This window comes from Phascolarctos cinereus, unplaced genomic scaffold (assembly GCF_003287225.1).
Source record: "Phascolarctos cinereus isolate Bilbo 61053 unplaced genomic scaffold, phaCin_HiC Scaffold_9;HRSCAF=440, whole genome shotgun sequence".
NCBI lineage: Eukaryota > Metazoa > Chordata > Mammalia > Diprotodontia > Phascolarctidae > Phascolarctos > Phascolarctos cinereus.
The window spans coordinates 212,947,327-212,963,998 of record NW_027556402.1 but is presented as its reverse complement, the minus strand read 5'-3'; the positions used below and the strand labels follow the sequence as shown (position 1 = coordinate 212,963,998).

At 37.7% G+C, this 16,672-nt stretch overlaps 1 protein-coding gene across 1 annotated transcript in view; it reads left to right on the top strand.

Moving 5' to 3' along the window:
• TMEM41B (transmembrane protein 41B) overlaps positions 1–16,672 on the top strand; it is a 46,086-nt gene that overhangs the window by 10,185 nt on the left and 19,229 nt on the right. Inside the window, exon 2 of the mRNA XM_021001951.1 lies at positions 9,739–9,856. Coding sequence (XP_020857610.1) covers positions 9,739–9,856 — 118 coding nt within the window. The remainder of the gene's footprint in view (positions 1–9,738; positions 9,857–16,672) is intronic.

Sequence of the window (16,672 nt, the reverse complement as noted above, 5' to 3'; positions counted from 1 at the left end):
ACAATGCATTAGTGTTCCAGTTTTCCCACATCTTCTCCAAAATTTATCAGAAAATGTTAATCTTTAAGCCTAAGAGCTGACATGCTGAATTCTTTATTTAATCTTTAAGGGGGAAAAAAAGCGTTTTACTTGACTGGAGCCTTTGTAACACAAGTTGAAAGCCTGTGTAACTCAAACTCATCTTTCAAGATGTAGCTGAAGTCCTGCTTTAGCAGGAACTGCTGGAAAGTTGGTAGTGATTTTAGGCATGATGTCCAAAAAAGAGAAGTAATAGTGCCGCTGAATTCTGCTCTGGTAAAAACCATATTTGGAACACAGTTTTAATTCTGAACAAGACACTTTAAAAATTGTATTTCTCTGCTATATCATCTGCATTTCCCAGTATCCCTCTTCCCTGCCCACCCCAGAGAACAAGCCCTTATAACAAATTAAAAAGGGAGAAAAAATTAAGCAAGACTACACAAAGTCATTCATCAGGTTATTGTATGTAGAATTCCATACTGATATTCTCCTCTCCAAAGAAAGGGAGGAAATATATTTTCTATTTTAAAAAAATATTTTTCTTTTGAATTTGGCATACTAAATAGGAATGGGCACTTGTGTGTACGTAGTAGAATAGAAAAGGAGAGTTGCTTATGAAACTGCCATCTTGTATGTACAGCTTGCTAGTCTTTTTAAGTATGTAAGATGCAATAGACAATTTTGATAATATGAAATGAAAAAGGGTTTGCATAGACAAATCTAGTATAGTTAAAATTAAAAAAGGAAACAAGTAAATGGAAAAAAATCCTCGCAGAAAATTTCTAAAGGTTTGTCTTTGCAAATCTAAGATTCAATTTTTTTTTCAAATCTAAGATTTGCAAGGAACTGATTCAGATTTATAAAACTTAAGAGCTATTCCCCAAGATATAAAATAGTCAAAAGATATGAGCATGTAGTTTTCAAAGGATGAAATCCAAGCTATACATAATTCTATTTAAATACTCTTAGTCATTAGTAAGTAGAGAAGTGTAAATTAAGGTCACTTTTAAGTTCTTCATACCCATCAGACTGGCAAAGGTGACAAAAGAGGAAAATGACAAATGTTTGACGGGCTATGGAAAAACAGGTACACTAATGCACTGTTAGTGGAGCTGTGAACCAGTCCAGCTTTTCTGGAGAACAATGTGTAACTGTGCCCTAAAGGTCACTAAACATATTCTGTGACTTAGCAGTGCCACTCCAAAGAGATTAAAAAACAAACAAACCAGGAAAAAGATTTGTGTACAGAAATATTTATAGCAGCTCTTTTCATAGTGGACAAAAATTGGAAGCTAATAGAGCATCCTCCTCTTAGGGAATGGTTAAATTATAGTTTATGAAGGCAATAGAGTATTATTGTGCCATATGAAGTGATGGAATAGATTGTTTCAGAGGAGACTGGGGAGACCACTAAATTGATGAAGAGTGAAGTGAGCAGAACTAGGAGAACAGTTTATACAGTAACAACGAAATTGGAAGGAGAGACAACTTTGAAAGACTTTAGAAATCTGATCAATTAAATGATAAACCAAGAGTCCAGAAGACTTACTATGAAACACATCCCTTTCCTCCTGCCAGAAAGGTAAGTTCCTTGAAAGCAGAGAAGACTGTCTTTGGATTCTCTTTGTATCACCAGCAGTTAGCTCAATGCCTGGCACATAATAGGAGCTTGATGAATGTTTATTGACTTAAATAAACTTAAATACAAAGAGAGACATTTTTCGGCATGGTCAACATGGGGATGTGTTTTGCTAGATTATGCTTATTTCTGGTGAGTTTTTTTGTTGTTGGGGTGGGACACAGTGGGAAGGATAGATTATAAATGCATATAAAACAAATATGCGTATAAAAATAGAAGAAAAATAGAAAAGACTACTAAAAAAATTAAGTATATAATATCATTCTAGTTTTCAAAAAATGTTCTGTTTGTCTGGCTTTTTTGGCCTTCCTTCTATTCTTTAAAAAAGATGCCTAAATAACTTCCTTTTGTTTCCCCTTTCCCCTTCCTATTACCTTATCCCCTTTGCTCTCCTATCCCACCCCCATTAGAAAAAAGATGAACAAAGACCTTGTAACAAGGATACAGAGCCATGCAAAATAAATCCCCATGTTGGCTGTGTCATCTGAGAATGTATGTCTCATTCTGTATCCTGAGTCCATCATCCTTCTGTCAGCAGGTGATGTCATCCTTCATCACCCTCTGGAATCCCGATTAGTTATTGATCAAAAAACACTTTGTAAACCCTTAAATGCTTTATAAATATTAGTTATTATTATTGTGTTGATTAGAGTTCTTAAGTCTTTCAAAGTTGTCTGTCTTTACAGCCTTGTCACAATGTAAATTATTCTCATAGATCTGCTCATTTGACAGTTTGTTTAACCATTCTCCAATAGATGGGTAATTCCCATAGTTTCCAGTTCTTTACTACTATAAAATAAGAACTGCTCTCCGTATTTTTGTGGCCATAGGCCCTTCCCTCTTTCTTTGATCTCTTTGGGGTATTGGCCTAGGAGTAGTATTGCTGAGTCAAAGGGTGCGTACAGTTTAGTGCATAGTTCCACGTTGCTTTCCAGAGTGGGTGGACCAGTTCACAGTACTGTCAGCAATCCCTTAGTGTGCCTGTTTTCCTGCAGCCCCAGGAAGAGGCATTCTTGAGAACCAAGCTTGGTTGTTACAGGTTCATAGACATTGATTTTGTTTATTCTTCTCATTTGCATTTCAGTAGTCATGTCTGGTAATTTCCTGGTTCTGTTTACTTTGAGTTCATATAATTCTTTTCCTACTTCTCTGTATTCGTTATATTTATAATTTTTTTGGTGGGGGGAGGAGAAGGAAAAGGGAACAAACACTATTAAATACCTACTATATACCAGGCATTGTGCTAAGTGCTTTACAAATATTGTCTCATTTGATCTCGTTTTTATCTTACTACAGCACAGTAATATGCTATTATATTCAGATATAGTCAATATTTATTATCCATCATTTTTCCAATTAATACTTTTTTCACATATAAAAATGAAAAAAAAATAGCTCCATGCTAGGGTATGAATGGAAAATGATAGAAATGTAAAGAAAGAAAAAAGTATTAATAAACCTTTATGGTTTAAAAAATAAATAGATGAAAAGAAAGTTCAGAGTGGAATATAAGAGGATGGTTTTATTACATGCCAAATTTACATGTTACTTTTGAATTTAATTTGTTTCTCTTTTAAAAAAATTATTCATTTTAAACATTTTTTCTTTCTTTTTTAAATTTTGAATTCCACATTCTCTCCTACCCTCCCGCTCTTCCCCCACCCACTGAGAAGGCAAGCAAAATGATATAAATTAATTATATATGTGAAATCATGCAAAACATTTCCATATTAGCCATATTGCAAAAAAAAAATTAAGTAAATGAGAAAATGATAATTCAGTGTGCACTCAGAATTTCAGTTCTCTCTCTGGAGGTGTATAGCGTTTTCTCATTGTGAGTCCTTTGGAATTGTCTTGGGTCATTCCTTGTATTGATCAGAGTAGCCAAGTCACAATTGATCATCGTTACAATAATGCTATTCCTGTACACAATAATCTCCTGATTCTCTTCACTTCATTTGGCATCAGTTCATATAGATTTTGCCGTGGTTTTTTCCTGAAACCACTCCTAAAACCCAGTAGTACTCCATCACAATCAGATGCTGCAACTTGTTCAACTATTCCCCAATTGATGAGCATCCCTTCAGTTTCTAATTCTTTGCCATCACAAAAAGAGCTGCTGCAAATATTTTTGTATATATAATTCCTTATCCTTTTTCTTTTGAGGGAATTGTGGGAATTGAGTGAACCACATTGACTCCATCTTTTTTTTTTTTCTTAGTGAGGCAGTTGGGGTTCAGTGACTTGCCCAGAGTCACACAGCTAGGAAGTGTTATGTGTCTGAGGCCGAATTTGAACTCAGGTGCTTCTGACTCCAGGGCCGGTGCTCTATCCACTGTGCCACCTAGCTACCCCGACTCCATCTTGTGACTCAAATTTTGGATCTAGCTTGGTTTCCTTTTTCTTTTTTTTTTTTCCAAGTCAAAAGAGACAAATTTTATTTGGACCTAGGAAGCAGTAGTGTGCTAGAGCCAGCTCATACAAATTCTAATTTAAAATTTTCAGTTTGACTTATTGTTTTGTTGATTAAGAAAGTGATACGGAAAAAATATTAATAATACATATAAATTTAAACATCTGTCCTGTTCCCTCCACCTTTGGAGTGCTAGTTACTAAACATTTTATCAGCACACCCCTGCTAAGAACTAACTTTCCATCTATAAGAAGGGTAATTATACTGGTAATAGAGTAAAGCTACAACAAAAGAAAAGGAAAATGCTAGTATTTTCTAATCTCTGGAGATTCTGAAGAGAACACATAGTGATTTGGCTTGCACTAAGAAGACCAATATTTGGGTCCTGACATTACCCATGATACCTTGAGCAAGGAATTTCATCACTCTGGACCTTAGGTTGCTCATCTTTGACATTCAGAATCTGGACCAGAGTAGTTGATTTCAAAGCTCATTTTGAGCTATTATAAATCTATGATTCTATGATCTGACCTGGAAACACTAACCATTTCCCTCAGTAAAGACTGTGATATAACTGTCAAGGTATTTTCCATTTCTTTGAATTTATGTGCACATGTGATCAATTTCCTTTCTATTCAATTACAGGTGTAGTCCAATTTCTGCCTTGTGAGAAAACTTGATTGCATTATTTGAACCCATAATGGCTGAGAAGCTGGACCACCTATATATATTGCTTAGAGACCCTTAATGAAAGACCTAGGTTATGCTGACTAGAGATCTGCTCAGATCTAAAGATTGATGCAAGGAATTAGTTTCCATTTGCCTAGTTGTAATTTTTAAGGAATTATTTTCTTTTTTTTTTAAATTTATTTTGATTTATCAGCTATCACTTCCATAAACTTTTGAGTTTTAAATTTTTCTCCCCCTCTCTCCCCAAGACTGTGCACATTCTGATATAAGCTATACAAATACATTGCTATTAAACATATTTTCACATTAGTGATGTTGTAAGGAAGCATTAGAACCAATAGGAGGAACCACAAAAAAGAAAACAAAACAGAAAAAAAAATAGCAAATAGTATGCTTTGATCTGCATTCAAACTCCATAGTTCTTTCTTTGGATGTGGATAGCATTTTCCATCATGAGGCCTTTGGATATGTCTTAGATCCTTGCATTGCTGAGAAGGGTTAAGTCTATCAAAGTTAGTCATTGCACAACGTGGCTGTTACTGTGTACGATGTTCTCCTGGTTCTGCTCACTTCACTCAGCATCAGTCCATACAAGTCTTTCCAGGTTTTCTCAAGTCTGCTTACTCATCATTTCTTATTGCACAAAAGTATTCCATTACATTCATATATCACAACTTGTTCAGCCATTCCGCAGCTGATGGGCATCCCCTCAATTTCCAATTCTTGGCCACCACAAAAAGAGCTGCTATAAATATTTTTGTACATGTGCATTCTTTCCCCATTTTTATGATCTCTTTGAGATACAGCCCTACAAGTACTATTGCTGAGTCAAAAGGTATGCACATTTTTCTAGCCCTTTGGGTATAGTTCCAAATTGCCGTCCAGAATGGTTGGATCATTTCACAACTCCACCAACAATGCATTAGTGTTCCGATTTTCCCACATCTTCTCCAGTATTTATCATTTTTTTGTTTTGTCATGTTGGCCAGTCTGATAGGTGCGATGTGGTACCTCAGAGTTGTTTTGATTTGTGTTTCTCTAATCAATAGTAATTTAGAGCATTTTTTCATATGAGTATAGATGGCCTTAATTTCTTCATCTGAAAGCTGCCTAGTCATAGCCTTTGACCATTTGTCAATTGGGGAATGACTTGTATTCTATAAATTGGACTTAATTCTCTGTATATTTTAGAAATGAGGCCCTTATCAGAGACACCGGTTGTAAAAATTCTTTCCCAATTTTCTACTTTCCTTCTAATCTTGGTTGCATTGTCTTTGTGCAAAAACTTTTCAATTTAATGTAATCAAAATTATCCATTTTGCATTTCTCAGTGTTTTGTGTCTCCTGTTTGGTCATGAATTCTTCTGTTCTCCATAAATCTGATAGGTAAACTGTTCCTTGCTCTCCCAGTTTGCTTATGGTATCAGCCTTTATATCTAAATCATGAACCCATTTTGACTTTATTTTGGTATATGGTGTGAGATTTTGATCTAGGCCTCGTTTCTGCCATACTCTTTTCCAGTTTTCCCAGCAGTTTTTTTCAAAGAGTAGGTTCTTATCCCAGAAGCTGGGGTCTTTGGGATTATCAAATACTAGATTACTATAGTCATTGACTACTATGTTTTGCCTACCTAACCTATTCCACAGATCCACCACTCTGTTTCTTAGCCAGTACCAAGTAGTTTTGATGATTGCTGCTTTAAAATACAATTTTAGATCTGGAACGGCTAGGCCACCTTCCCCTGCGTTTCTTTTCATTAGTTCCCTTGATATTATGGACCTCTTATTGTTCCAAATGAATCTTGTTATTATTTTTTCTAGCTCTATAAAATATTTTTTTTGGTAGTTTGATTGGTATGGCACTGAATAAGTAAATTAGCTTAGGTAGAATTGTCATTTTTATTATATTAGCTCAGCCTACCCATGAGCAATTGATGTTTTTCCAATTATTTAGATCTAACTATTTGTGTAAAAAGTGAGATTTTGTACCTCTTTTCATTTTGCCAATTCTGCTTTTTTTTTTTTTTGCAAGGCAGTTGGGGTTAAGTGACTTGCCCAGGGTCGCACAGCTGGTGAGTACCATGTGTCTGAGGTCAGATTTGAACTCAGGTCCTCCTGACTCCAGGGCTAGTGCTCTATCCATTGTGCCACCCAGCTGTCCCTTAATTCTGCTTTTTAAGGTATGATTTTCTTCAGTATTTTTTATGCTCTTTTTTGGGGGGAGGGGCATTTGGGGTTAAGTGACTTGCACAGGGTCATATAGCTAGTGAGTGTCAAGTGTTTGATCTGAGGCTGGATTTGAACCCAGGTCCTCCTGACTTCAGGGCCGGTGCTCTATCCACTGCGCCACCTAGCTGCCCCATTTTTTATGCTTTTACTAAGCTATTAATTATCTTTTCATAATTTTTTTGCATTACTCTTATTTCTTCCCAATTATTCCTCTATCACTCTTAGCTCTCTAGTCAATGCACCAAGGAATTCTTGTTGTGCTTGGGGCCAATTAGCATTTTTCTTTGAGGCTTTGGTTGTAACTGTTTCCACGTTGTTGTTTTCTTCTTAGTTTATGTCTTGGTCTTCCCTGCCATCCTAGTAGCTTTTTATAGTGAAATTCTTTTTCTGTTGTTGTTGTTTGCTCATTTTTCCAGTTTATTTCTTGACTTTGAACTTTATGTTAAAGTTGTACTCTGCTTACCTGGGGATGGCAATGCTTTGTCTCAAGTTACTGGCTTTTTTATGCTGCTGTTTTCAGAGCTAGTTCTAGGGATCTACAAGTTTTCAGTGCTTCCAAGTGTGATATGATCTGGGGAGAGATGTGGTCACTGCTCTCCTAGTCTGGGCTCTAGTCTTTACCAGGAAGTGTCCATTGCTCCCCTGCAGCAAGTGTTTCCGCCCCTGCTGTCTTGAGACCAATCACAAATGCTCTCCACCCTGGAACTTTGACCCAGAACTGTGTGTTGGCAGTAGAGTTGCCAGTCGGTACCAGCTGCACACAGTGCCAGCAGAGTCCCCTGTAATCTCTCTCTAACCAGTTGTTTGACCCTCTTACCACCTCTGGGCTGAGAGTTCCTAAAGCTGCTGCTGGTGCACCTCCAAAGTCCCCTTTCCCATCTCACACCTCTGCTGTTGACCTCCTTAGTTGCCTTATGCTGCAGAAATGTCTCACACTGACCTTTTGTTGGCTCTGCTGCTCCAAAATTTGTTTCAAGATTGTTTGGAGGGAAATGTTAGGAGAGTTTAGCTAGTCTGCTGCCTATACTCTGACATCTTGGCTCCCTTTCCTGTTTCTGATTTTTTGAATGTTGTCTGTTTGAATATTGTCTAGGAATTCTGTGGTAGAAAAGATTAGTTGTTTCACTCCCCCCTCACTCACTCAAGTATTATCACCTGGTAGATGGAAGACATACCTTACTTCAAGTCCTGCCTCTGACATTTTTTGTGACTGCACAAATCATTTAACCTCCATTTCCCAGGCAGCTCTTTAAGACTATTGATGACAGATGAGTTAAGTTCTCAAGGGAGGGAGCTTCTATGCTAGGAATTACCTAGATTGATGAAATCACAAGTCTTAAACCTATTTCCCTTCCCCAATAATTCCCCATGCCTGGAATGAATTCTCTCACTTCTTGAAAACTTAGATTCTTTTTTTTTTTGTCTTTGTATTCTTTGCCCTGATTTCTTTGAGATGTAGGCAGGCCTAGTAGTGTTATCAGTTTGGTAGCTTTTTGAGCATAGATCTATGTTCTTTTGACTTTAGAGTCAGTGCTTTTTCACATTTGGAACTTCGGTAGGTCCTTCTGACCCCACAAATCAAGATTGAGTCTTTCTAAAACCTGAAAAGACTTATATGGTCTGATGCTGAGTGAAGTGAGCAGAACCAAGAGGACTTTGTACACAATAACAGCCATGTTATGTGCTGACTAATATTGTTAAACGGAACTCTTCTCAGCATTACGAGGATCTAAGACATTTCCAGAGGCCTTGGGATGGAAAATGCTGTCCACATCCAAAGAAAGAACTATGGAAGTCGAATCGCTATCACTTATTTTTACCTTCTGTTGAGTTTTGTTTCATCTTTCTGATGGTTCCTTCTATTGGTTTTAATTTTTACTTACAACTTCACTAATGTGAAAATATGTTTAATAGGAATGTAAAGGTAAAGCCTATATCAGATTGTGCACCGTCTTGGGGAGGGTGGGGGGGAGGAAGGGGGAGAAAAATTTTCAACTCAAAGGCATATGGAAGTGATTGTTGATTAATCAAAATAAATTAATAAAAAATTGAGTCAAAAAAAGAAAAGATTGAGTCTTTCTACATGTGTCAGCCGCCTTACTTTAGCAATGATTAGTAATTTCATTTTCTTTCTCTTGCTTATCCACAAATACTCAAATGGATTTGTGAACTCATTGATTTGGGAGTCTCCTCCAAACAATGGATGCCTGACCATCCTGTGCAACAGCTGTGTTCTCCTCAAAAGTTCAACACTTTATCCAACTGACTTTCTGGAGGCCTTAATTAATTTTTCCCAGTACTTTGAAGAAACCGTTGGAGCACTCTGGCTATTCATCTGTTATCCCTATCTTTTGACACATTGTCAGCACATCTTTTTGTCCTGCAATCTGTGATGATATCCTTTATTTGTGTTTTTTTGACATTCCTTGTTGGTTTTATGTTGAGTCTGCTCATACCATGCTCATTCACCAACTCTTATTACCCAGTACTAATTATGTTATTCTTTCTTTCCTGTCTGTTGCATCCTAAATTGGTTATTTGCCAAAAGACAGTATAAAACTGTTAATCTTTATAAGCTATAGTGTTTTAAAATACTATATTTCACTGAAAATGTTTTAGAAAAGAGATTTGAATAGTTTCCAATAGGCGTTCAGAGAAATGCTTCCCTGGCTGAAAATAACTTTACTACTATAAATAATGTCTTCTCCTTCTTTATTTCTTAATTTTAATTTTATTTTTCTTTCAGTAAAAGCTAACGCAGAAGCTGGATCAGCAAGGATGTCTCTTCTTATACTGGTGTCCATTTTCCTGTCTGCTGCTTCTGTTATGTTTTTGGTATATAAGAATTTTCCTCAACTTAGTGAGTAAGTATCCGAAAGAGAAACTGAATTTTTCCATCAGAAATTGAGGCACATAAATATACAAAAATATCGAAATTGGTTTTGCACCATGCTTCTCAAAATGACATGAAGGATTAAAAGAATTAGATGACACTACTGTCACAGAAATGGTGTTTCAGGTTCTACAACTTGTATGCCATATCTACATTACTCTTTTCTTCTAAGATCTGCCCTCATCGGAAAAGTTAGGTTTTCTTTCCACCTATGCCCCTGAGCCAGAGGAGAAAGCTATGTTATAATGGAAAGAATAATAGATTTGGAGTCATAAAGCTGGGTTGTTTGTTTTTTATGTAGCTTTGTGACCATAGTCAAGTCATTTAACTTTTATTGCCTTTTCTTTTCTTCATCTGTAAAAATGTGAAAAAAAAACTTGCCTTCTCTCTCCCACAACATCTGTTTCCTAGAGAGACATGCTGTTGTACTCAGTCTTTTTGCCTTGGCTCTCTGACCTATCCTTGTGTTTTAGAGAAGGAATGTGCCCTAAATTTCATCAGTGAGTGGTTTCCATAATGAAATTCACCTTAAAAGACCTAGTCTCTAATAAGGCTGGAGGGTGAAATATGCTATTAACCAATTGCTCTGCTGTGAGTAAGGTTAAAGAGTCTAGAGTAAAGAGAAGTTGAGGAAAGGTTCTAGAGATCACAAGCAAGGTAAAATGAGGTAGATCTGTGACCTTTAGTAGTTAGACAAAAAGGATAAAGAAGGAAAATGAGTGGCTGTAGAAATTGGTTTAAGCAAGGAGAATTTTGCTATGACTTGCTGGGAATGTTATTTTTATGTTTCTGCATGTAACGAATACCACATGATTCTCATATCACTGCAAAGTATAAGTGAACTTCCTTCATAGAGGAGAATGAATGAAAGGAAAAATGTGTATGTGTGTGTGTGTGTGTGTGTGTGTGCATATACATGTACAAGCACATATACATGTGTGTGTGTGTGTGTGTGTATATATGCACACATGCACGCACTCTTTTTATCAGCCTATCGTTGCCCAGTAGGCTGGAGGATATGGTGTTGAGGTGGAGAACAGTGCCTGGATGAGTAGGTGGTGATCTGGAAAGCAGAGCCGTGAAGTGGATGGCAAGATTGTAAGATGTGCTGTGAGCTTATCCTTCTACTTACCAGTAAGAGAATATCACTCAGCATCTCCTTGAAGAAGATGCCTTCCTCTAATGCCACTCCTGGATGAAGTGCAGTGCCTGCCTTGTTGCTGTCACCTTGGTGCCAGAAGGACGATAGAATGAAGCTCCTTTGCCTCTGCTGCTGTGGCTTAGTAAGTCAGGTGTGGCTTTAGGCCTGCCAGTGCTGGAATCAGTTGTTCATTCCAGGGGTATGACAGCAGCACACTATGGCTCCCAAAAGAAAGGGAAAGTTGAATGGCTGGGGAAATTCATTTGTGCATTCCTGGTAGAAAACTTAAGTGTGTCCAGAGAACAGGGACAAGAATGATGAAAGGCCTAGAAAACATGCTATGTAATGATTGCTGGAGGAACTGGGAGTGTCTGTCCTGGAAAAGAATTGACTTGGAGGGGAATAGAATTACCTTCAAGTATGTAAAGATTATCATGTGGAAGAAGGCTTAGATTTCTTCTGCTTGGCCCTAAAGGACAAATGCAGTTTTGATAGAAATAAAAATTTATTAATATTTATAACTAGCCAAAAGTGTCACGGGCAGATTCCCCTTATTAGGTGGATTAAAACAGAGGCTAGACAGCCATCTGTTGGGGGATATTGTAGATGAGTTGTATCAAACTTAAATAGAAATGGGGGCCACTAAACCAAATACAAGGACCTCTGGGCCACATATTGACTTAGAAAACCACGTATTATCTATATTTTATTTTAATTTATTTTGTTAAATATCTCCCCATTACATTTTAATCTGATTCAGGCCACATTCAGGAGTGATGTGGGTCACATGCAGTGGGCTACGTGTTTGACATCTCTGTTGTAGGTAAATACTTATCTGTTATGGATTAGATTTGATGGCCTCTGGGACACCTTCTAGGCCACTATCTCTGTTGCTATTAGGTATGATTACCATTGTGTAGTTATGTAAATTATCAGTATTTTAAAATAGTTTTGTTTTATATTTACTTAAGCCTTGTATGTCCTTGGAGTAGATAATTGCTTGTAATTTAAATTTTCCCATCCTCACCAGCTACCCTTTGAAATTATACAGTTTGAACTTTAGTTCTTCAGTGTGTGGCTTGGATTTCTTACTTATAATGCAAATACCCTTGAGAAGGCAAAGAGTGAAAACTCTTTTTAATTGTTGATACCTTGAATTAGTATAAGATCCTTTCCTGTTACAAGGATAATTGATTTTAGAGCTAGAAGAGACTTACATCTAATCTAACCTCCTCATTTTATAGATGACAAAATTAAAACCCAGAGAGTTTAAGAATTTTGCCAAAGATAATAAGCGAAAGACCTGAGATTCAAACTAGATTCTCTGAGTTGAGAGGCATTGCTTTTTCTACTGTAGCACACTGTGTACAGTAAGTTTGTATGGTAGAAGGAACCACCATGGAATGAGACTAGGAGGGGGAGGGATGAGATGTCGATGAGAGTTTCCTATGTTTCTCATCCTATCAAATGAAAATGAAATTTAAAAATTTTAGAGATACAGGCTGCTTCCTCAGTTGACAAATGGTAAAAGGATATGAAGAAGAAATACAAGCTATCAGTAATCATGAAGGGGCAGCTAAGTGGTGCAGTGGATAGTGCACCAGCCCTGGGGTCAGGAGAACCTGAGTTCAAATCCGGCCTCAGACACTTGATACTTACTAGCTGTGTGATCCTGGGCAAGTCATTTAACCCCAACTGCCCAGCCAAAAAAAAAAAAGAAATAAAAATGTTTAAATTGCTAATAATTAGAGAAATGCAAATTAAGGCAATTCTGAGGTACCACCTCACATCCATCAAATTGGTAAAGATGATAGAAAAGAAAAATGACAAATAAATGACAAATGTTAGAGGGGCTGTGGAAAAATGGGTACATTAATACACTGTAGGTACAACTGTGAACTGGTCCAGTCCTTTTAGAAAACAATTTGAAACTATGCCCAAAATGATATTAATCTGTACATATGTGTCCTTTGACTCAGCTCTACTGCTAGTAGAGATAAAAGAGGTAGGAAAAGGCCCCATATATACACAAATATTTATAGCAGTTCTTTTCATGATGGCAAAGAATCAGAAACTGAGGGGATACCCATCAATTGGGGAATGGCTGAACAACTTTTAGCATGTGAATATGATGGAATACTATTGTACTATAAGAAATGAAGCTGAATATGGTTTCAGAAAGACTTGGGAAGACTTTATGAACTGATGCAAAGTGAGCAAACCAAGAAAATAATTTATAAAATAACAATGATACTGTAAGGACAAACAAAAGATTCAAGACACATGCTGCCTACCTCCAAATGGAGGGATGATGGATTCAGAGAGCAGGTTGAGGCAGAGTTTTGGTTTTTGTTGTCTTTTGTTAGTTTTTTTTGGACATGGCCAATGCAGGAATTTGTTTTGCTTGACTATACAGGCTTGTAAAAGGTTCCATTTTTCTTGCTTTCTCAGTAGGGATGGGGGGATGGAGAAGGAGTTGAAATAGAATTCAGAAATGAAAATAAAATTTAAAAAAGCAAAAAAAGATATAGGTAGCTATTTCTGTTTTCCTTGGAACTTAATAATAAGTAATGTTTATTAAATGTCTTCTGTCTGCAAAGCACCATTTTGGGCCCTGTGTCTTTATGGTTATTTATATTAGCCTCTTGTGCTTTTTGCATAGTGACAGTTAAGTATCAAAGCATTTCTCTAAGAGGATTATCATTTGTTATAAATGTAAAGATTTAGGTAATATACTTCAGGCTTTCTTAAGGAAGAAATTGCCTTGAATCTAGTTGGGGGGGGCAGGGTGGAGCCAAGATGGCAGAGTAAAAGCAGTGACTTGCTTGAGCTCTCCCCCAAACCCCTCCAAATACCTATAAAAATGTCTCTAAACAAATTCTAAAGCAGCAGAACCCACAAAAGACAGAGTGAAACAAATTTTCAGCCCAAGACAATCTGAATGGTTGATTGGAAAGGTGTATCACGCCAGGTGGGTAGAGGAGCGCAGTGGGGCATGGGTGCCCAGGCCTCAGAGGACTGAATCACAGGCAGCTGTGGTGGTTTCCAGACTTCTTAACCCAGGAATGCCAAAGACAGCTTAGAAGGTCAATGGGAAAAGTCTGTTTCTGCGGTGAGAGAGGAGCTTGGGCTCTCAGCTCCAGTTCCCGAGAGGGTGGTCCCTGGGGCGGCTGCTGCCTCCTGAGCTTATGGCCCACACACTGAAGGGGAATCAAGTGGCTGATCAGAGGAGGATTGCAGGGATCTCTCTGCTGGTGAAGGATTCTCTTGCTTTGCCCATGCTTGGATCTGGGTCACAGTTCTGGGTGGCGGACCTGGGACAAGGAGGAGTGCTGGTGTGGTGAAGCTTGCAGTTGCTATGGACAGGAAACCCCCACAGTTCTAAGACAAAAAAGAGTGCTTGTGGTAACTCTTAGACCAGAGCACAGGCCAGGAAAGGAGTAAACACCTCGCCTTTGATCATAGCACCTTGAAAGAACTGAAAATTTACAGGTGCCTAAGAAGTATCTCTGAAAACAGCTGCACAAAACCCCTGAAGCTTGGGACAGTACATTCTCCACACTGGAAACAGACTCCTACCTTAACAAAGAGTTTATAACTCAAGTAATTGGCTGGGATCATGAGCAAGCAGCGCAAAAAGAGTCAGACTATATTATCTTACTTTGGTGACAAAGAAGATCAAAACGTACAACCAGAAGAAGACAACAAAGCCAAAGCTCCTACATCCAAAGTCTCCAAGAAAAATATGAATTGGTCCCAGGCCATGGAAGAGCTCAAAAAGGATTTTGAGAATCAAGTAAGAGAAGTAGAGGAAAAGCTGAGAGTGATGTTAAAGGAGACCAAAAAACAATAGTGATGAAAATAACACCTTAAAAAATAGCCTAACCCAAATGGCAAAAGAAGTCCAAAAAGCTAATGAGGAGAAGAATGCCCTAAAAAGCAAAATTGGCCAAATGGAAAAGGAAGTCCAAAAGCTTACTGAAGAAAATACTTCCTTAAAAATTATAATGGGGCAGCTAGGTGGCGCAGTAGATAGAGCACTGGCCCTGAAGTCAGGAGTACCTGAGTTCAAATCCGGCCTCAGACCAAACATTTGACACGTACTAGCTGTGTGACCCTGGGCAAGTCACTTAACCCCAGTAGCCTAAAAAAAAAATTATAACGGAGAAATTGGAAGCTAGTGACAGTTTGAGAAATAAAGGCACTGTAATACTAATCCAAAAGAATGAAGAAATAGAAGAGAATGTGAAATATCTCATTGGAAAAACGACTGACCTGGAAAATAGATCCAGGAGAAAGAACTTAAAAATTATTGGACTATCTGAAAGCCATGATCAAAAAAAGAGCCTAGACACCATCTTTCAAGAAATTATCAAGGAAAACTGCCCTGATGTTTTAGAACCAGAAGGCAAAATAGAAATTAAAAGAATCTGCTGATCACCTCCTGAAAGAGATCCCCAAAGAAAACTCCTAGGAATATTGTAGCCAAATTCTAGAGTTCGCAGGTCAAAGAGAAAATATTACAAGGAGCCAGAAAGAAACAGTTCAAGTATTGTGGAAACATTATCAGGGTAGCACAAGATTTAGCAGCTTCTACATTAAGGGACTGCAGGGCATAGAATATAATATTCCAGAGGGCAAAGGAGATAGGATTACAACCAAGAATCACCTACTGTAAGGGAAACTGAGGAGGATAGATCCTCCCCAGCCCCCTGTGTAACCATCTCATGACCTAACGGTGTAACTGCCTCATGATCCGACATAAAGATAGATGGGAGTTACCACGCACGGCCGGAGGTGACCATGGAGACGAAACACTAAATAACCAACAAGCTATGTTATCTGGGAAAGCAATTTATGTCAAGGAATATTTTTTTTGAGAAAGGTGTGTAATTGTCCAAAGAATCTGAACACTTCTTGGAGACTTACACAACAAAAAGGTATTTGGGGCTCTGAACAAGCCCCAACTTTTGTCAATGATATGTGCGTACCTGGACATGAGCTCACCAAGGATACGTACACTAAACAAGATATCAAGATTGTCTTTCCCTAGTTTACATAGATATAAAAGGGGTCATTTGGAAAGGGATTTTTGGAGACTTTGATTTCAGAGATAGGAACGCCAAATCTCTGTTGTGTTCAGAAGCAGATCGCGAGTACAGCTTCTGTTGGGTCGGAGTGGGACGCTGCTCCATTGGCCTCCCTGACCAGACCTTTGGGCCGTTCTCCAGTCTCCCCGGTCTGTTAGGTATTAGAGCTCACCTGGTCAGTGAGTGTGTTTCCTTTCTTTTATTCCTACTTTTCTTTATTTTGATTATTACTTGTTATATTGATTGTTCTTCTTTATGTGTGTTTTGCTTTAATCATCGTTAATCATTGTAAAATAAATGTGATTATTTGTTAAGTTTATACTGAGTATGTGTCAGTATATCTTGAGATCTGAACCTAAATTGAAACTATGCAGTACATAATCCTTTGGATTACACCTACCCAGCAAAACTGAGTATAATCCTTCAGGGTAAAAAATGGTCATTCAGTGAAATAGGGGACTTTCAAGCATTCCTGAGGAAAAGACGAGAGCTGAATATAAAATTTGACTTTCAAATACAAGACTCAAGTGAAACATGGAAGAGGTAAACAAGAAGG